The sequence below is a fragment of the Dromiciops gliroides genome, chromosome 4 (genome assembly GCF_019393635.1).
Source record: "Dromiciops gliroides isolate mDroGli1 chromosome 4, mDroGli1.pri, whole genome shotgun sequence".
NCBI classification, from domain to species: Eukaryota; Metazoa; Chordata; class Mammalia; order Microbiotheria; family Microbiotheriidae; genus Dromiciops; species Dromiciops gliroides.
The window spans coordinates 378,602,608-378,624,831 of NC_057864.1; the positions used below are offsets into that span (position 1 = coordinate 378,602,608).

The 22,224-nt window shown below is 36.5% G+C and overlaps 1 protein-coding gene across 3 annotated transcripts; it reads left to right on the forward strand.

The window, feature by feature from the left end:
- The first annotated feature begins 8,412 nt into the window (after positions 1-8,412).
- LOC122726137 (phosphoglycerate kinase 1-like) lies at positions 8,413-10,124 on the forward strand. Of its 3 annotated transcripts, none has more exons than XM_043963670.1 (2): positions 8,413-8,509; positions 8,558-10,124. In XM_043963670.1, the coding sequence occupies exon 2, from the start codon at positions 8,619-8,621 to the stop codon at positions 9,870-9,872; it is 1,254 nt and encodes a 417-aa protein (XP_043819605.1). In that variant the 5' UTR covers positions 8,413-8,509; positions 8,558-8,618; the 3' UTR covers positions 9,873-10,124. The 3 variants fall into 3 exon arrangements, with proteins under 3 accessions (XP_043819605.1, XP_043819606.1, XP_043819607.1); XM_043963671.1 differs by having other exon boundaries at positions 8,414-8,503; XM_043963672.1 differs by having other exon boundaries at positions 8,416-8,515.
- The last annotated feature ends 12,100 nt before the right edge of the window (positions 10,125-22,224 follow it).

The window sequence follows — 22,224 nt, forward strand, 5'->3', positions numbered from 1 at the left end:
AGGGAAAGGTTAGGGCCAGAGGAAAAAAGAAAGAGAAATGAGAGTGATGCAGGAGAATCTTGCAAAAAGTCAGCTTGAAAAGCCAAACTGGCCAAATGGAAAAGGTGGTACATAACCTCTCTGAAGAAAATTATTGCTTAAAAAATGAGATAGAGCAAATAGAAGGTAATGACTTTATGAGAAATTAAGATGCAATAAAGCAAATTCAAATGAATAAAAAAATAGAGGGGAATATGATATATCTTCTTAAAAAAGCAGCTGACCTAGAAAATGGATCCAGGAGAGATAATCTGAAAATCACTGGACTACCTGAAAACCATGATCAAAATAAGAGCTTAGACATCATCTTCCAAGATTCTAGAAGCAGTAGGTAAAATAGTAATTGAAATAATCCACCCATCATCTCCAGAAAGAGATTTCAAAAGGAAAACTTTCAGGAATATTATAGTCAAATTCCAGCGATTACAGATCAAGGAGGAAATATTGCATGTAGCTAGAAAAAAGGAATTAAAATACTGTTTATCTATAGTCAGGATAATGCAAGATCTAGCAGAGTCTACATTAAAAGATCAGAGAGCATGGAATATGATATTCCAAGAGGGCAAAGGAACCCCAATATCGCCTACCCAGCAAAACTGTGTATAATCTTTCAGGGGGAAAATGGTACTTCAATTTAAAGGAGAACTTTCAGGCATTTGTGATGAAAAGACCTGAACAGAATAGAAAATTTGACTTTCAAATACAAGACCCTAGCAAAGCATAAAACGTTAAACAGGTAAAAGACATCATGAGGGTTATTAAAAGGTCAAACTGTTTACATTCCTAAGTGGGAAGATGATACCTATAACTCATAAGAACTTTCTCAGTGTTAGGGCAGCAGAAAGGAATATACTTAGGCAGAGGACACAGGTGTGAATTGAATATGAAGGGATGATATCTGTAAAGCATTTATTTTTTGCTTATCCTTGTTTTTTGTTGGGTAGGCAGGGTATGGTGACTTCTGACTGGGACTGGATTTGGGCTCAGGGCCAGGGCTGGTGCTTTCTCCACTGTGTCATCTAGCTGAACTACATTTACATCTTTTTTTTTATTTTTTTTTGAGATATTTTATTTTTTCCGTTACATGTAAAGATAGTTCTCAACTTTTGTTTATACATGCTTTACAATTTCAGATTTTTCTCCCTCCCTCCCCTCCCTCCCCCCTCCCCTAGACAGCAGGTAATCTGATATAGGTTATATCTATATATCTCTATACATATACATATATATATATATATATACACACACACACACACATATATATATACACATAATAACATTAATCCTATTTCTGCATTAATCCTGTTACAAGAGAAAGAATCAGAGCAGTGATGCAAAACCTCAAAATAGAAAAAAAAAAACCAACAGCACCCAAAACAAAAGAAATAATATGATTCAATCAGCATCTATACTCCACAGTTCTTTCTTTCTTTTTTTTTCTTGGATTTGGAGATCCTCTTCTATCATGAGTTCCCTGGAACTCTTCTGTAACATTGCATTGGTGAGAAGAATATAGTCCATCACAGTAGGTCAACACTCAATGTTGATGATACTGTGTACAATATTCTTCTGGTTCTGCTCATCTCACTCATCATCAGCTCATGTAAGACCCTCCAGGTTTCTCTGAACTCTTCCTGCTCATCATTTCTTACAGCACAATAGTATTCCATTGTATTCATATACCACAACTTGTCCAGCCATTCCCCAATTGATGGGCACCCCCTCAACTTCCAATTCCTTGCTACCATGTAAAGAGCAGCTATAAATATTTTTGTACATGTGGGTCCCTTTCCCCCTTCCATGATTTCTTTGGGCAAAAGACGTAAAGTGAGATTGCTGGGTCAAAGGGTATGCACAGCTTTATCGCCCTTTGGGCATAATTCCAAATTGCTCTCCAGAATGGTTGGATCAGCTCACAGCTCCACCAACAATGCATTAGTGTTCCAATTTTCCCACAGCCTCTCCAACATTTATTATCTTCCTTTTTTGTCATTTTAGCCAATCTGATAGGTGTCAGGTGGTACCTCAGAGTTGTTTTAATTTGCATCTCTCTAATCATTAGAGATTTAGAGCATTTTTTCATATGGGAATAGATAGCTTTGGTTTCTTCATCAGAAAACTGCCTGTTCATATCCTTTGACCATTTCTCAATTGGGGAATGACTTGGATTCTTATAAATTTGATTTAATTCCCTATATATTTTAGAGGTGAGGCCTTTATCAGAAGCACTGGCCTCAAAAATTGTTTCCCAGCTTTCTGCCTCCCTTCCAGTTTTGGATGCATTGCTTCTGTTTGTACAAAAATTTTTTAATTTAATATAATCAAAATCATCCACTTTGCATTTTATAATATACTCTATCTCATGTTTGGTCAAAAACTGTTCTCCTTTCCAAAGATCTGATAGGTACACTATTCCTTTCTCTCCTAATTTACCTATGGTATCACCTCTTATGTCTAAATCATGTATCCATTTTGACCTTATTTTAGTATAAGGTGTAAGATGTTGGTCTAAGCCTAATTTCTGCCATACTATCTTCCAGTTTTCCCAGCAGTTTTTGTCAAATACTGAGTTCCTATCCCAGAAGCTGGAGTCTTTGGGTTTATCAAACACTACATTACTAGTGTCATTTACTACTGCATTTCGTGAGGCTAGCCTATTCCATTGATCTACCACTCTATTTTTTAGCCAGTACCAGATAGTTTTGATGACTGCCGCTTTATAGTAAAGCTCCAGGTTTGGTACCGTTAACCCACCTTCCTGTGAATTTTTTTTTCATTATTTCCCTGGATATTCTTGATTTTTTGTTTTTCCAGATGAATTTTGTTATTATTTTTTCTAGCTGTATAAAATAATTTTTAGGTAGCCTGATTGGTATGGCACTGAATAAGTAAATTAATTTAGGCAGTATTGTCATTTTTACTATATTAGCTCTGCCTATCCATGAGCAATTGATATCTTTCCAATTATTTAGATCTGATTTGATTTGTGTGAAGAGTGTTTGGTAGTTGTGTTCATAGAGTTCCTGGGTTTGTCTTGGCAAGTAGACTCCCAAGTATTTTATATTACCTACCATTATTTAAATGGAATTTGTCTTTCTATCTCTTGATGCTGGACTTTGATGGTCATGTATAGAAATGCTGATGATTTATGTGGATTTATTTTATATCCTGCTACTTTGCTAAAGTTGTTAATTGTTTCAAGTAATTTTTGAGTTGGTTCTCGAGGATTCCTTAAGTATACCATCATATCATCTGCAAAGAGTGATAGTTTTGTTTCCTCCTTGCCTATTCTAATTCCTTTAATTCCTTTCTCTTCTCTGATTGCTAAAGCTAACATTTCTAGAACAATATTAAATAATAGGGGTGATAATGGACATCCCTGTTTCACCCCTGATCTTATTGGGAAGGCCTCTAATTTATCTCCATTGCATATAATACTTGCTGATGGCTTTAGGTAGATACTGTTTATTATTCTAAGGAAAGCTTCCCCTATTCCTAAATTCTCTAGTGTTTTTATTAGGAATGGGTGCTGTACTTTGTCAAAAGCTTTCTCTGCATCTATTGAGATAATCATATGATTTTGTTTGGTATTCTTATTGATGTGGTTGATTATGTTGATAGTTTTCCTAATGTTGAACCAGCCCTGCATTCCTGGAACAAATCCCACCTGGTCATAGTGTATTATCCTGGTGATCACTTGCTGTAATCTCCTTGCTAATATCTTATTTAAGATTTTAGCATCAATATTCATTAGGGAAATTGGTCTATAATTTTCTTTCTCTGTTTTTGCTTTGCCTGGTTTTGGTATCACCACCATATTTGTGTCATAAAACGAATTTGGTAGAACTCCTTCTTCACCTATTTTTCCAAATAATTTGTATAATATTGGAATTAATTGTTCTTTAAATGTTTGGTAAAATTCACCCGTAAACCCATCTGGCCCTGGGGATTTTTTCTTAGGGAGTTCATTAATAGCTTGTTCAAATTCTTTTTCTAATATGGGTTTATTTAAGGATTTTATTTCCTCTTCAGTTAACCTGGGCAGTTTGTATTTTTGTAAATATTCATCCATTTCTTTTAGATTGTCAAATTTATTGGCATACAGTTGGGCAAAATATTTCCTAATTATTGCTTTAATTTCCACTTCATTGGTGGTAACATCACCCTTTTCATTTTTGATACTGGTAATTTGGTTTTCTTCTTTCTTTTTTTTAATCAAATTAACCAATATTTTATCTATTTTATTGGTTTTTTCATAAAACCAGCTCTTAGTTTTATTGATTAATTCTATAGTTTTTTTGCTTTCAATCTTATTGATTTCTCCTTTAATTTTCAGGATCTCTAATTTAGTGTCTAATTGGGGATTTCTAATTTGTTCTTTTTCTAGCTTTTTAAGTTGCATGCCCAATTCATTAATCTCCTCTTTCTCCTTCTTATTCATGTAAGCATTTAGAGCTATAAATTTTCCCCTAAGCACTGCTTTGGCTGCATCCCATAGATTTTGGTATGTTGTCTCATTATTGTCATTCTCTTGGATAAAGTTATTGATTGTTTCTATGATTTCTTGTTTGGCCCATTCATTCTTTAGAATGAAATTATTTAGTTTCCAATTGATTTTCATTCTACTTTTCCCTGGCTCTTTCTTACATGTAATTTTTATTGCATCATGATCTGAGAAGGATGCATTTACTATTTCTGCCTTTCTACATTTGACTATGATGTTTTTGTGCCCTAATACATGGTCAATTTTTGAAAATGTGCCATGTACTGCTGAGAAAAAGGTATATTCCTTTCTATCCCCATTCAATTTTCTCCAGACATCTATCATGTCTAACTTTTGTAGTAATCTATTCACCTCTTTCACTTCTTTCTTATTTATTTTTTGGCTAGATTTATCTAATTCTGAGAGGGGGAGATTCAGATCCCCCACTAGTATAGTATTACTGTCTAATTCCTCTTGTAACTCATTTAACTTCTCCTCTAAGAACTTGGATGCTATACCACTTGGCACATACATATTTAATATTGATATTACTTCATTATCTATAGTACCTTTAAGTAAGATGTAATTTCCTTCCTTATCTCTTTTAATGAGATCTATTTTTGCCTGCACTTTGTCTGAGATAAGGATTGCTACTCCTCCCTTTTTTACTTTAGCTGAGGCATAATATATTCTGCTCCAGCCTTTTACCTTTACTCTGTGTGTATCTCTCTGCTTCAAATGTGTTTCTTGTAAACAGCATATTGTAGGGGTCTGGTTTTTAATCCACTCTGCAATTCGCTTCCGTTTTATGGCAGAGTTCATCCCATTCACATTCACAGTTATTATTACTGACTGTCTATTCCCCTCCATTCTATTTACCCCCTTTGTACTTTTCCCCCCTTCTTTCACCCTATTCCTCCTCACTGATGTTTTACTTCTTACCCCTGCCTCCCCCAATCTGCCCTCCCTTTTTATCACCCCCCTCTCTTTTCTTTACCCTTTTCTCCCTTGCTTTTGTCCTCCCTTCTATCAGTCCCCCCTTTCCCTTCCCCTTTTGTTTCCTTAAAGAATGAGTTAAGTTTCTTTATCCCAATGAACGTATATGTTATTCCCTCTTTGAGTCAAATCTAATGAGAATAGGGTTGAAACCATGTTCCATCCTCCTTTCTTTCCCTCTATTATAATAGGTTTTTTTCCACCTATTCATATGATATAATTCATCCCATTCCTCGTCCCCTTTCCTCTCCTCCCCATCGACTCCCTTTTTATCCCCTTAATTCTTTTGTATCATCACATCAAAGACAATTTATATTTATACCCTCTATATAAAGTCCTTCTCTCTGCCCAAATACATTTACAGTTCTTAAGAGTTATGAGTATTATCTTCCTGTGTAGGGATATAAACAGTTTAACCTAATAGGGTAACTTTTTTTTTTCCCCCCTCTTTTTACCTTTTTAAACTTCTCTTGAGTCTTGTATGTTGAGATCAAATTTTCTATTCAGTTCTGGTCTTTTCATCAGGAAAGATTGAAAGTCCCCAATGTCATTAAATGTCCATCTTTTCCCCTGAAAGAAAATGCACATTTTTGCTGGGTAATAGATTCTCGGCTGCAATCCAATCTCCTTTGCCTTCCGGAATATCATATTCCAAGCCTTGCGGTCCTTTAATGTTGAAGCTGCCAGGTCCTCAGCAATCCTGACTGTGGCTCCATGATATTTAAATTGCTTCTTTCTGGCTGCTTGGAGTATTTTCTCCTTCACCTGATAATTCTGGAATTTGGCTAAAATATTCCTTGGAGTTTTCCTTTTGGGGTCTCTTTCAGGAGGTGATCGATGGATTCTTTCAATGGTGATTTTATCCTCTGATTCTATGATATCAGGGCAGTTCTCCTTAATAATTTCCTGGAATATGGTGCCTAGATTCTTTTTCTGGTCATGGCTTTCAGGCAGCCCAATGATTCTCAAATTGTCTCTCCTGGATCTGTTTTCCAGATCAGTTGTCTTTCCAATGAGGTATTTCACATTTTCTTCTATTTTTTCATTTTTTTTATTCTGCTTGACTGATTCCTGGTGTCTCATGTATTCCTTATCTTCCAACTGTCCCACTTTAATTTTTAAGGCATTGTTTTCTTCAGTGAGATTATGCACCTTTTTTTCCATTTGGCTAAGTGAATTTTTTAAGGTATTGTTTTCTTCAGTGAGATTATGCACCTTTTTTTCCATTTGGCTAAGTGAATTTTTTAAGGTATTATTTTCTTCAGTGAGATTATGCAGCTTTTTTTCCATTTGGCCAAATGAATTTTTTAAGGCTTTGTTTTCTTCAGCTTCCTTTTCCAAGCTGCTGATTCTTTTTTCATAGTTTTTTTGTTTTGCTTTCATTTCTCTCCCCATTTTTTCTTCTACCTCTTGCAATTGATTTTTAAAATTCTTTTTGAGCTCTTCCAGGAAGGCTTTTTGTTCTTGTGACCAATTCACCTTCCCTTGTGAGGCTTCAGATGTAGCCAATTTGAGGCTATTGTCGTCATCTGAGTTTGTGTTGGCTTCTTCCCTATTGATACAGAAGCTCTCAATGGAGAGGGCTCTTTTTTGCTTCTTACTCATTATTGCAGCTTATTTATTTATTCTTTAAGTTGAGGTCTGCTCTGGGGGCACCAGGGTCCCTGTTTTGGGCTTCTTGTGCAGGTGTATAGGTGCTGTGTGACCGGGCTTTTACTCTGAGGCCTTTATGGTGTGTGGAGATGCCCCGCCCTGCACTTCCTGTCTCGTTGCGCTCGGCCAGCCAGGCGCCAGACCCCGGCGTCTGATCCCGCCGTTCGTGGCCCTCTCGGCTGGTGCAGGTAAGTTTTTCCACTGTCCTTCTTGGCCACCAGATTTTTGAACCAGGTTCCGGGAGCCTCAGTTGTTTGGCTGTGGCCCGCAGCTCCTGCTGACTTGCCCCGACCCCCTCGGCGCTGGGTTGCTGCCCTGCGCTGGGCCTCCCTTTTGCCCGAGTCAGAACGACCTTTTCCTGAAGTCTTCTAAATTATCTCTGGTAGGAGGACTGTGTCTCTCTGTCTCTTTGCAGGTTCTGTAGTTTCAGAATCCGTCCAGAGGCTTGATTTAATGTTCGTTTTGAGGGAACAGAAGGTGAGCTCAGGCAGCTTGCTGCTTCCTCTCCGCCATCTTGGCTCCACCCCCCCCCATTTACATCTTTAAAATAAAGTTAAAGGGTAAGGGCAATGCACTAGAAGAAAGGGAAAGGGAGAGGTGGAATGTGGGCAAGTAGCTCATATAAAAGAAACAAGAAAAGGCTTATGGATTAAAGGGGAAAATAGGGAAGGAGCAGAGGAGTGAGTGAGCCTTACTCTCATCAAAATTGGCTCAAAGAGGGAGTAACAAACAGACTCAAGTAGGTAAAGTAATATATTTTGCTGTGAGGGAAAATGGGAAGGGAAGGGGATAAGGGGGGAAAGCAAAGGAAGAGAAGGCAAATTGGGAGAGAGGGCAGTAAAAAACAAACAATTTTGGGGAGGGATAGGTTGAAGGAAGATAGAAAATAGAGTAAATATCAAGGGGAGGGAATAGGATGCAGTGTAATACAGCTGGTAATACAGCTATCACTAGTAATTGGGAAAGACATGACAAGCAGGATTCTATCAGAAGGATTTATGAAAAATGCAAAACATCAGCAGAAAAAGAACTGATGGTATCTGAATACAGATTGAAGAACCATTTTATTAGTTCCTCTTTCTAAAGTTATTTTGTCTGTTTTCTTTCTCAATGTGACTAATGAGAAGATGTTTGCATGACCGCACATGTATGATTTATATTGAATTGCTTGATTTATTACGTAGGGTTGAGGAGGTAGAGAGGAGTAAAATTTGGAAATTGAAGTTTTTTAAAAAACCAATGTGGGCAGTAGGTGCCTACCCCGTTGTGCAGAGCGGTCCCTAGCTCTGGCCGTCCGAGCTCCCGCCGCAGCCGCAGCCGCAGCCGCAGCCGCAGCCGCAGCCGCAGCCGCAGCCGCAGCCGCAGCCGCAGCCGCAGCCGCAGCCACAACCACAGCAAACCAACCACTGAGCTACCCAGCCACTCAAACTATCTTCTCACCGCCAACATGTCTCTTTCCAGCAAACTGACCTTGGACAAGGTGGACCTGAAGGGGAAAAGGGTCATCATGAGGGTGGATTTTAATGTTCCCAAGAAGAACAAAGAGATAACCAACAACCAGAGAAACAAAGCTGCTGTTCCTAGCATCAATTACTGCTTGGACAATGGAGACAAGTCCGTTGTTCTGATGAGCCACTTAGGCCGACCTGATGGTATCCCCATGCCTGAGAAATATTCCTTGGAGCCCGCGGCTGCGGAACTCAAATCCCTGCTGGGCAAAGATGTTCTGTTCCTGAAGGACTGTGTGGGTCCAGAAGTGGAGAAAGCCTGTGCCAACCCACCTAACACTTCTGTCATTCTGCTGGAGAATCTTCGCTTCCATGTAGAAGAAGAAGGAAAAGGCAAAGATGCTTCTGGGAACAAGATCAAAGCTGAGCCAGCCAAAGTAGAAGCCTTCCAAGCATCCCTCTCCAAGCTGGGAGATGTCTATGTCAATGATGCTTTTGGGACTGCTCACCGTGCCCACAGTTCCATGGTGGGAGTGAATCTGCCCCAGAAGGCATGTGGTTTCCTTATGAAAAAGGAGCTGACTTACTTTGCTAAGGCCCTGGAGAGCCCAGAGAGACCCTTCCTGGCTATCTTGGGCGGAGCTAAAGTTGCCGATAAGATCCAGTTGATCAACAATATGCTAGACAAAGTCAATGAGATGATCATTGGTGGTGGGATGGGTTTCACCTTCCTCAAGGTGCTAAACAACATGGAGATTGGAACTTCTCTTTTTGATGAAGAGGGAGCCAAGATTGTCAAAGACCTGATGGCCAAGGCCGAGAAGAATGGTGTCAAGATCACTTTGCCTGTTGACTTTGTCACAGCAGACAAGTTTGATGAGAATGCCAAGACTGGCCAAGCCACACTGGCCTCTGGCATCCCAGCTGGATGGATGGGTTTGGACTGTGGCCCCAAGAGCAGCAAGAAGTACGCAGAAGCTGTAGCCCGGGCCAAACAGATTGTGTGGAATGGACCTGTTGGAGTATTTGAGTGGGAAGCCTTTGCTCGGGGAACCAAAGAACTAATGAACAATGTGGTGGAGGCCACCAAGAGGGGCTGCATCACCATCATAGGTGGTGGGGATACTGCCACTTGCTGTGCCAAATGGAACACCGAGGACAAAGTCAGCCATGTTAGCACTGGGGGCGGTGCCAGTCTTGAGCTGCTGGAGGGCAAACTCCTTCCTGGGGTGGCCGCCCTGAGCAATGTCTAATGGATGCTACTTTGTTGCCTGCTGGTTCCTGTGCACAACCCTTCCAACATGACACTGCAGTGCTTCCTGTCCTTTTCCTTGGCATTAGGCAAGTTTCTCCCTCAAGACTCAACCAGTGGCCAGAAGATGGGGCAATGAGAGCCCCAGAAGCAGCTCAAGTCAACTTTGTGTTTCCTGGGTGTGCCTGTTGTCAGATCTCACTTGAACTCCTTTAGTGTGTCTAAACCATTGTTGTCATATGTAGAGTATATATATATATATATATATATATATACACATATATATATATATATTTATATTTTGCCTTTAGAAAGAAAAAAGTCTAAAGCCGCTGTTAGCCATACTCTCTTGAAATAGTTTGTTCTGTTCAGCTTTGTCAGCAGCTGTTGTTGTCATTACCCACACACAGTATGGAAACAAGAAGAAACTCCAGTTTGGGGTGGGGGGGGAAGGTTGACCTGTTAAATAAACATTTCATAAAAGTGCCAGCTCAAAAAAAAAAACAATGTGGAAAAATAAATAAATGAATGAATGAATAAATAACAATATGATTAAAAGACCAGATTAGATCAAATGGTAAAAAGCTACAAAAAACAAATGAGGAAAAGAATGCCTTGAAAAGCCAAATTGGCCAAATGGAAAAGGAGGTACAAAAGTGCTCTAGAGAAAATAATTCCTTAAAAATTAGGATTTAGCAAATGGAAGCTAATGACTTTATGAGAAATCAAGAATCAATAATACAAACCAAAAGAATGGAAAAAATAGAAGGCAATGTGATATATCTCCTTGGAAAAACAACTGACTTGGAAAATAGTTCCAGGAGAGATAATATGAAAATTATTGGACCACCTGAAAACTGTGATTTAAAAAAAAGCCTTCATATCATTTTCCAAGAAACTGTCAGGAAAAATTGCCATTATAGTCTAGAACCAGAAGATAAAATAGAAATTGATAGAATGCAACAATTACCTCCTGAAAGAGATCCTAAAATGAAAACTCTCAGAAATATCGCCAAATTAAAGAGTTCCCTAGTCAAGGAGAAAGCCAGAAAGAAACAATTCAAGTAGGGGGCAGCTAGGGGGTGCATGAATCAGGAAGACCCGAGTTCAAATCTGGCCTCAGATACTTAACACTTACTGACTGTGTGACCCTGAGCAAGTCACTTAAACTCAATTGCCTCACACAAAAAAAAAAAAAGAAAGAAAAAAAAGAAGCAATTCAAGTATTGTGTTGCCACAGTCAGGATACCACAAGATTTAGCAGATTCTACATTAAGGTATTGGAGGGCTTGAAATATGATATTCCAGAGGCCAAAGGAAATTAGATTACAACCAAGAATCACCTATCCAGAAAAACTAAGTATAATTCTTTGGGGGGGGGGCGGGAAATGGGCATTCAATGAAAGAGAAGACTTTTAGTCTTTTTTACTTTTTTGTGGGGCAATGAGAGTTAAGTGACTTTCCCAGGGTCATAGAGCCAGTAACTGTCAAGTGTCTGAGGTCAGATTTTAATTCAAGTCCTCCTGAATCCAGGGCTGGTGATTTGTCCACTGAGTCACCTTGCTGCCCCCAGTTTTCATCAATGTCTTGATGAAAAGACGTTAGCTGAATAGAAAATTTGACTTTCAAATACATGACTCCAGAAAAGCATAAAAAGGTAAACAGTATAGAGAAATCATAAGCAATAATAAAAGGTTAAACTGTTTACATTCCTATGTGGGAAGATGATACTTATAACTCATAAGAACATTCTCAATATTAGGGCAGGTGGATGGAGTATATTTAGACAGAGGGCACAGGTGTGAATTAAATATTAAAGGTTGATATCTTTAAAAAATAAAATTAAGAGGAAAGAGTAATGCAATGGGAGAAAGGGAAAGGGAAAGGTGGAATGTGGTAAAGTATCACACATAAAAGAAGCAGCTTATGGAGTGGGGGCAAAGGTGAGGGAGGTACTGATGAGTGAGTGAACCTTACTCTCATCAGAATTGGCTGAAAGAGGGAATAACATACTCACTCAATTGGGTATAGTAAAATCTACCTTACCCTGAAGGAAAGTAGGAGTGGAAGGGGTTGGGGTGGGGGGTGGAAGGTGATATAAGGGAGGGCAGATTGGGAAAGGGAGCAGTCACAAGCAAAACACTTTTGAAGAGGGACAGGATGAAAGGAGATAGTGAATAGAATAAATGTTATTGGGAGGGAGTGGGTTGGAGGGAATTAGAGTTAGTAATAGTAAGTGTGAAAAAATTTTTGAAGCAAGTTTTTCTGACAAAGGCCTCATTTCTCAAACACATATAGAACTGAGTGATAATAAGAGCCATTCCCCAATTGATAAATAACCAAAAGATATTAACAGTTTTCAGATGAAAAAATCAAAGCTATCTATAGCCCTACAAAGAAAAATGCTCTAACTCACTATTGCTTAGAAGGATGCAAATCAAAATAATTCTAGGCTACTACCTCATACTTAATAGATTGGATAATAGGACAGCAGAGGAAAGTGACAAATGTTGCAGGGTATATGGGGAAAATGAGATATTAATGCACTATTGGTGGATTTGTAATCTGATTCAAGCATTCTGTAGAACAATTTGGAACTGTGGTCAAAAGGCTTTGGAACAATGCATACTCTTTGTCTTAGTAATGTCACTAGTGGGTCAGTATACATAAAAAGATAAAAAAACAAAAAGTTAGGCTACCTATATCTACAAAATTGTTCATGGCATCCCTTTTCTGGTGCAAAGACTTTGAAACTGAGGAGATGCCCATCAGTTGGGGAATGGCTGAACAAATTTTGGAATGAGATTTTGCTGGAACACTTTTGTGCTATAAGAAATGATTAGCATTATGCTCTCAGAAAAACCTGGAGAGACTTACATGAGCTGAGGCAAAGTGAAATGTGTTGTAAGATGATCAGCTGTGAATGACTTAGGTATTCTCAATAACATAATGATCCAAGACAACTCTGAAAGACTTATGAAAAATGTTATCAATCTCCAGAGAAGGAACTGATGGTATCTGAATACAGATTGAAGCATAATTCTTAAGTTTCTTTTTCTTAAGTTTTTTGTCTGCTTTCTTTCACAACCTGAATAATATGGAAATTTTTTGCATGACTACACATGTATAACATATTGAATTGCTTATGTTCTTAAGGAGAGGTGTGGAAGAAGGGAAGAAGTGAATTTGGAAAACAAAGTTTAAAAATGGATGTTAAATTTTTTTTACATGTAATTTTTTTATAAAAGTCACTTGAGGGACTATTTAGTCCAATAATGCCTGGAAAAAAATAATCTCTATTGTATACTATAATAATAATGGCCTTGGTTCATTTGAAGGGCTCAAAGGAATGGAAACTCCAAACCTTCCAAAACAACCCATTACACATTTAAATCGTTTTTCTATTTTCAAATTTTATTTATTTATTTATTTATTTTTAATGTTTATTTAAAAATTGAGTTCCAAATTCATTCCTTCCTGCTCTTCATATACCCAGTGAAAGGCAAGAAATATTATATTAATTTCATACAACAGGTCACATAAAACATATTTCTAGATTTCCCATTTTGTAAAATCAACAAGGAAAAAAAAAGAAAATAGAAAAGTACTTTTCAATGTGTACTCAGATTTCACCAATTCATTCTCTGGAGTTATATAGAATTTTTCATGAGTCCTTTGATCATAACATTATAAAAGTAACTAAGTCTTTTAGAGTTGATTAGCATTATGATATTGTTGTTGCCATCTACAATGTTCTTCTGATTCTAGTCACTTCATTTTACATAAGTTCATATAAAATTTCCTAGGTTTTACAAAAACAATTCTGCTCATCATTTCTATTGATACAATCATATGAGTTTTGTTATTTTTGTTGTTGATAAGGTCATTATTCTGGTAGTTTTCCTAATATTGAACCAATCCTGAGTTCCTTGTACAAATCCCTTTATTCACTGAAATGTTGCTGCAATATTCTTGCTAATATTGTAATTTAAAATTTTTGCATCAATGTTAATTTAAGAAATTGGCCTTCAGATTTCTTCTGTTTTTGCTCTCCTTGGTTTAAGTATTAGCACCATGTTTATGTCATATCAGGAATTTGGTAGGACTCCTTTCCCCTTTTTTTCAGTAGTTCTTATAGTAGTTGGATTAATTCTTCCTTAAATGTTTAAATCCATATAGTCCTAGGTGGTTTTGTTTCCCCCTGGGGAACTCATTCATTTATGAATTGTTCAATTTCTTTTTTCCAACATAGGGTTATTTAAGTACTCATTTTTTTCTGTTGATATGGGCAATTTATATTTTTGTGAATGTAACGATTGGAATGATGCCACCTGCTGGAGACTTACTGTAGAAAAGTTCCACCATGAAAGGAAGGTCTTTGAGGGCAAGAACATGCCTCTTTTCTTTGGTGTCAGGAAGTGAAGTTTGTTAGTAGGAGGAAGAAGGAAGAGCTGGGCACTCTGACTGGGGCTCTTTCCTGGCAACTCTGGTGGAGAGTGGAGCTAGAAATGTGCTCTCCCTTTAATAGATAGGAATCTAGGCCTTTTCTCTCTTTAGCAAATTCTTATTCTCCTTAATAAATGCTTAAAAGTCTAACTCTTGCTAAAGCTTATAATTTATTGGCAACCACTCATTAGATATTTTAGATAGACTAGCTAGAATTTTAGCCCTTAGCATGAATATTCATCTATTTCATTTATTTTTATTCAAGATTTACTGTCATGTCATTGGACAAAATAACTGATTTCATCTTCATTGGTGGTGTATTCACCTCATCCTTTTCATTTCTGAGATTTTTAATTTGGTTTTGTTTTTTCCTTTTCTTTTTATCAAGTAAACTAATGGTTTATTTTTATTTTTTTCATGAAACAGTTTCTAGTTTTATTTGTTCTTTTACTTTCAATTTTGTTTGATTTTTAAGACTTTCATTTTGGTGTTTAGTTGGGGATTTTTAATTTGTTCTTCTTCTACTTTTCTTTTTGGTTGTGTGCCCAATTCACTGATTTGCTCTTTCTCTTTTATTGATGTATGCCTTCATAGATATAAATTTTCCTCTAATACTGCTTGACTACATTTCACAATTTTGGTATATTGTATCATTGATGTCATTATCTTCAAGGAAATTATCCATTGAGTTCATAATATTTCTTCTTTCTTTAGCATTAGATTATATAGTTTAAAATTAATTTTAATCTATGGTTCCATAGCCCTAGATTAAATGCAATTTTATTACATTATGATCCAAGAAGCAAGCATTTTACATTTCTGTTTTTCTGCATTTGTTTATGAGATTGTTACGCCCAAACATATGGTCATTTTTTTGTGAAAGTGTCATGTGCAGCTAGGAACAAATTTATCCTCTTCTCTCTTACCATTGAATTTTCTGAAGAGATCTATCATATCTAAATTTTCTACAATTCTATTCATCTCCTTAAATTCTTCCTTATTTATGTTATAGATATACTTATCTAGCTCTAAGAGGAAAAGCTGTTTCCCCCACTAGTCTAGTTTTACTGTTTTTTTCCTCCTATAATTCAATTAAATTTTCCTTTAAAAATTTGATTGCTATCTTATTTGGTGCATCTATGCTTAGTTTTGATATTACTTTCCTGTCCCTGGTGCCTTTTAACAAGGTGTAGTTTCCCTGCTTATCACTTTTAATTAAGTTTAATTTTGCTTTTGCTTTATCTGAGATCATGATTTTCCCCTGTCTTTTTTACTTCAGCTGAAATATTATATATATATATATATATATATATATATATATATATATATATATATATATATATATATATATATAATAGATTCTGATCCAGGGCCTTATTTTACTTCTGTGTATATCACTGTGCTTTAAATGTTTTATATGTTAGATTTTGTCTCTAATCTATTCTTCTATCTACTTCCGTTTTATGGGTGAATTCATCCCATTTACATTCAGTTATGATAGCTTACTTTGCATATCTTTTCATCTTTTTCTTCTGTTTATTCCTCTTTCTCTCTTTTTAACCTTTCCCTCTCCAAAAGTCTATTTTGCTTCTGACAACTGACTGCCTCGAAATGACCTGTTTTATCACCACCTTTTATCTTATCTCCTTTACCCTCTACTTATTCCTTGGAAAAGACATATTTCTGTATCCAATTGAATTTGTGTGTTCAAACATTACTGTCCCTCATTTTCTCCTCCACTATAAATACTCTTCATTTTGTACCTCTTTTATGTCACATAACTTTTCCCATTCTTACTCTTCCTTCCCCCTTCATGCAATGCATTCCCCTCTCTCACCCATCTATTTTTTACATAATTCTAACATAATCAAATCAATCAATTACTCTACAGGATCCCTGCTTTCTTGGTACTGAAAGTGGTACTGTCCTCAAAGACCCTGATCCCTTGGGAAACCAAGAAAGACTGCTACTTATGACTATAAGCATTCCTCTCTGCTCTAGAACTTGGTATAGTCAATGGAGTTGTCAAAAAATGCCCTGTCCTGTACCTAGTGCTAGCACAGGGTTCCCCTATAATCTTTCTGACCAGTTGTCCAATTCCTTTACCTTCTATGGCTAGCAGGCTCATGAAGCTGCTGTTGTTGCTATAGCTACTACCTCCAAGGTCCACTGCCAGTGTTGTTATTATGTAGGACTTGGGTCATCCCCCATCCCACTGTCATAATCCTCTCTTTCTGACCTCCCAAGTTGTCTTGGACTGAAAATATGTCTCACTCCATCGTTTGTTTTTGTTGTTGTTGTTGTCTCTCCAGCTCCAGAATTCCATTTAATGCATTATTTTATTTTTTGGAGGAGAATATTAGGAGAGTTCAGCTGCTTCCTTTACTCAACTATTTTGGCTTTGCCCTAAAACTTCATTCTATTTTCTGATAGCTCTAATTTTGAGATTTTTTTTTACTGTAAACAGAATTTATTTGGAAGTTTCTACTCAGCATTATGAATTCTGCCTTCTAAGACCAAACAGTACAAGTCTATTCTATCTTCCATGTATCAGATCTTCAATGCATGAATGAGGTTTTAGTGAAATTCCCTAAATTTCTACAGGTTAAGCATCCCCATTTCCTTCATGTAATTGAATTCTGGCTCTTCATTACCTTGGTTGCTTCCTGGATGCCATTCAACTTATCATTTTTGTTCCAAAGTATACCACTTCACCTCACTTCAAGGGACTGGGTCATATAGATATATTTGAAATATCTGAAAATGGGTCAGTTGGTTTTAAAAGCCCAGGTCAATTTGTAATCCAACCCATCACTGATATCCCACTTTCAAATGTCAATCAACAAATGAGTATTAAGTACCCACCAAGTTCCAGGCACTGTGCTAAGTTTGGGAATATAAAAACTAAAACAGTTCCTATCCTCAAGGATCTTATAATCTAATGAGATGACATATATATAAAATATGTATGTATATGTATATATGTATTCATATATATCAAAGCATAAACAAAATACTTTAAGGAAATCCCTATGCAGAATGAATTATTATATAATTCAAGGACAGGAAATCTGATTTGAAACATCAATCCTGAAAAAAACACAAATATTATGAGAAAAAGTAATTGAAATATGTCCTATTCAATATCTTCTCCTGTAGAACTCAGATATCTTGAAGAAGATTTCAGTTTTATCTATACTATTTGTGGGGTCTTTCCCTAACCAGAATCTGGCAATATGGAGAGGAGAGAGAAAGGCACACACAAACACACACACACACACACACACATAGAGTAAGAGAAAGAGACAGATACAGAGAGAGTCAGAGACAGAGAGAGAAAGGTAGTTCTTTGGCTCCCAGCTCTTGCAATTAAACTGTCACTGCCTTAAAATCACATATAATTTTTCTGAGGTGAGAATAATAGTAAAGAAGAGAAGGGCTATGGCTTGGCCCAGTGTGGGTAAGTGCCTGTGATTCTTCTGTTCTTTCAACATTTGTGTTCCATGCAAAAAGTGATGAGAAACCTCTAGGGTTCTATGAAACAAATGATATATCTGAATACTGCCAACCTATCCTCTTCTAACTTGGAGAGCCAAATGATCCTTGGGGGCTAGGAATTCTGAAGGAGACTCAGGAGAGAGAAAAGAAAATTATAAGTACTTCTGCAAGAGTTCTGTTGGTTCCATTAATTCAACCAGGGGAATTTGCGGTGAATGATCAAAGATATAAAAAGGTCTATAAAACCAGAATTTATATTCAATGTTCCTCTGAAGATAGAAGACTTTCTATATCCTTTTGCAATTCTGAGAGTCTAGATAGAGTTGGGCAGGATAAAAGAAGTATAGAAATTGTATGTAAATGCTCATGACCTGTAAAACTATCAGATCTCTTCCACCCTAAATGCAGCAAGCTCTTGAAGAGCTGACTTTTCTAAATGCAGAAGGATGCATATTTTTGGGGAAAACTTAGTTTTACATGGAAAATAAATCTAAAGACCAGTACCTGCCTTCAGAGAAAAGTTGTAGAATCATAATATGGTTTTGAAAAGATGTAGTAGAACCCAGGTATATTTCAACCATTAAATTACAACCATATATTTATCTTAGAAACTAAAAGTATATCAACTTTTTCTAACCTTATACTCATTGTTTTATCTTGTTGTAAACAGAGATTTTTACATAAAGCAAAAGAAAAAAGAAAATATTATGTTAAAAACTACATAGAGTTCATTATTAGCTTTCAACTATAATGTTTTCATTGAGCCTTAAATACCTGAAGTTTCTGAAAGCTTCCCATTTTCTGAGAAATCCCTATATGAAAGTTCAGCTCTGTTAATAAGCATGGAAAACTGGTTTAGGAAAACATAGTAATGATAATAAAAAATTTTCCTTCTCAAGTACCAACTAGAGAGATCCTTTCTTTTCTTTCTTTTTATTTTTTAGCATGAAGTAAAATCTAGGAAATTAAACTCATTAGGAAAACACATAATAGCCATAACTATCAGGGTAATAGAATATTTGTTGTAATATGTTAACATGAAGTGGGGAAAATTCTTTTTTTGTTTAGCCATAAAGATCCATCAACAGAGGCTCATATATGCTATGCATATAATGTTATTTGTAAGCATAAAATTAGAGTACTGAATCTTATCCAGAGGCATTATTGACACTGCGCTTGATAGGGCATGAAGAGCCTTTTCTATTAATAGTAAATAAAATTCTTACATGGGAATTTCTGAGTCACATTACAGGGAGGTTATATGATCCTATGATTTTCTTGTCATTAATATAATACAAATAGTTATTGTGATCATGCCTTTAGCTATAGGTCAAAGGTGAACAATTAGCACACTATAATAAGAAATTACTAATTGCTAGATTGTTCCACATACCTTCAAGTAGCATATCAAAAATTACAGAGATTTTGGAGACTTGCTTGAGACATGGGGAGAAACATGAAAACAATGTAATAATGAAAAACGTGCATAAAGTTGCTCTGCTTAGATTGACGTAAAGTTGTTCTGCAAAGTAGAAATTTTAAAAAAATATCTTTTGACTTCTGGTTCAGAGATGATGAATCAATTGATATTAGAAATATTTTCTTATAATCTCTGATATTTTCATCCGGACCATTAGGATTGCAATGTTTTCTCTAAAATGTTTTCTTCTTTTGCCCTTTATATCTCAAGATCTTTCTTATATTTGTTTTCCCCTTCTGTACTCATGTTGTTCTAATGATCTTTTCCATTGGTTCTTGGCTGTAGTTCAATAATGACCTTTTCCATATTACACTGTACATATGGTATTGATTTTGTATGTCCTTTAATTATCCTCCTTAATCCTATCATCCTAGCTAATTCCACTTGTCTTGTTGGCTGTGCCTGGATTCACTGATATCACATTAGTTTCCTTCAAACACTTGACTAGTAAATGACTAATCCAAGAACTGCCATTGGAGATGTTAGAGGGCAAGGAGGCTTTTTGTGTTTCTTCTTTCTATTTCTTAGTCATCAGATGAGAGCTACAGTATCACTGAATCTTAGTAGCCATCTAATCCCATCTAAGTGTGATCATATATACCCAACCAATGGTCATCTAGCTTTTGCTTAAAGAATGTTTTCTAGGGAGGAGAACCCACTGCCTCCCCAGTAGACCTAATTCACTCTTTCTGGGAATTATAGAAATCTCTGATTGTCAGGAAAGTTGTTATCTAGGATAAAATCTATTTTCTTACAAATTTGGTCTATTTCTCCCAATTTTCCCAAGTTAAATTCTTTTCGACTTATAAGAAAATAATGGGATTTGGCAGATGACCAGGTGCCCCACCTGAAAATTGATTTGGAATTGGTTGAATTGGGTGAGACTGACTGAGACTGACTTGATTAAATCAAGACCACACCTGGCCAGCCCTGATTGGGGTGTTGTTCTCAGAGGCTGTGGACTACTAGAGACCACCCTAAACCAATCAGCTTGAAGGATGGCTCCTTCCCAGGAGGGAGACAAGAAGTAGGAAGGGAAGCTGCCTCCCTAGCTCTGGCCTTTTTGATCCTGGAACCTCGGGTTGGTGGTTGAGAGAGCAGGAGTTTAGTCAGAACACTAGGGAAGATAGGCTTCTTTTTCTGAAATCCATGCGTTCTATCTTTACTAGCCTATCATATATTTTAATAAATGCTTAATGCCCAAAATTGGTGCTGAGGTTTCTACCTTATAAGTAAACCTTACCTAGTTCTCCCCACATTGGGGGTAGAAACAAGGCAACCACACATTAGATTTTGAATGTCACGATAGATGCTTGAATACTTGAAGACATCAAACAATTTATCCCTCTCACTTTTCTTTTTTTTTTTTTTTTTACATATAAGGTATTTTATTTTTTCCGTTACATGTAAAGATAGTTCTCAACTTTTGTTTCTACAAGCTTTACAATTTCAGATTTTTCTCCCTCCCCTACCTCCCCCTTCCCCTAAACAGCAGGTAATATGATATAGGTTATATCTATATCTATATATATCTATATACATATACATATAGACATATATATATATCTACACACATATATATATATACACATAATAACATTAATCCTATTTCTGCATTAATCCTGTTATAAGAGAAAAAATCAGAGCAGTAATGTAAAACCTCAAAATAGAAAAAAAAAATAGCACCCAAAACAAAAGAAATAGTATGGTTCAATCAGCATCTATACTCCACAGTTCTTTTTTTTTTCTTGGATTTGGAGATCCTCTTCTATCATGAGTTCCCTGGAACTCTTCTGTACCATTGCATTGGTGAGAAGAATATAGTCCATCACAGTAGGTCAACACTCAATGTTGATGATACTGTGTACAATGTTCTTCTGGTTCTGCTCATCTCACTCATCATCAGCTCACATAAGACCCTCCAGGTTTCTCTGAAATCCTCCTGCTTATCATTTCTTACAGCACATTAGTATTCCATTGTATTCATATACCACAACTTGTCCAGCCATTCCCCAATTGATGGGCACCCCCTCAACTTCCAATTCCTTGCTACCATGTAAAGAGCAGCTATAAATATTTTTGTACATGTGGGTCCCTTTCCCCCTTCTATGATCTCTTTGGGAAAAAGACCCAAAAGTGGTATTGCTGGGTCAAAGGGTATGCACAGCTTTATCGCCCTTTGGGCATAATTCCAAATTGCTCTCCAGAATGGTTGGATCAGTTCACAGCTCCACCAACAATGAATTAGTGTTCCAATTTTCCCACAGCTTCTCCAACATTTATTATCTTCTTTTTTTTTTTTTGTCATTTTAGCCAATCTGATAGGTGTCAGGTGGTACCTCAGAGTTGTTTTAATTTGCATCTCTCTAATCATTAGAGATTTAGAGCATTTTTTCATATGGGAATAGATAGCTTTGGATTCTTCATCAGAAAACTGCCTGTTCATATCCTTTGACCATTTCTCAATTGGGGAATGACTTGGATTCTTATAAATTTGATTTCGTTCCCTATATATTTTAGAGATGAGGCCTTTATCAGAAGTACTGGCCTCAAAAATTGTTTCCCAGCTTTCTGCCTCCCTTCTAATTTTGGATGCATTGCTTCTGTTTGTACAAAAGTTTTTTAATTTAATATAATCAATTTTGCATTTTATAATATACTCTATCTCTTGTTTGGTCAAAAACTGTTTTCCTTTCCAAAGATCTGATAGGTAGACTATTCCTTTCTCTCCTAATTTACCTATGGTATCACCTCTTATGTCTAAATCATGTATCCATTTTGACCTTATTTTAGTATAAGGTGTAAGATGTTGGTCTATGCCTAATTTCTGCCATACTATCTTCCAGTTTTCCCAGCAGTTTTTGTCAAACACTGAGTTCCTATCCCAGAAGCTGGAGTCTTTGGGTTTATCAAACACTACATTACTAGT

Bases quoted from the DNA above. Each gene is read 5' to 3' on its own strand.
- LOC122726137 (XM_043963670.1), top strand. From the start codon at position 8,619: ATGTCTCTTTCCAGCAAACTGACCTTGGACAAGGTGGACCTGAAGGGG.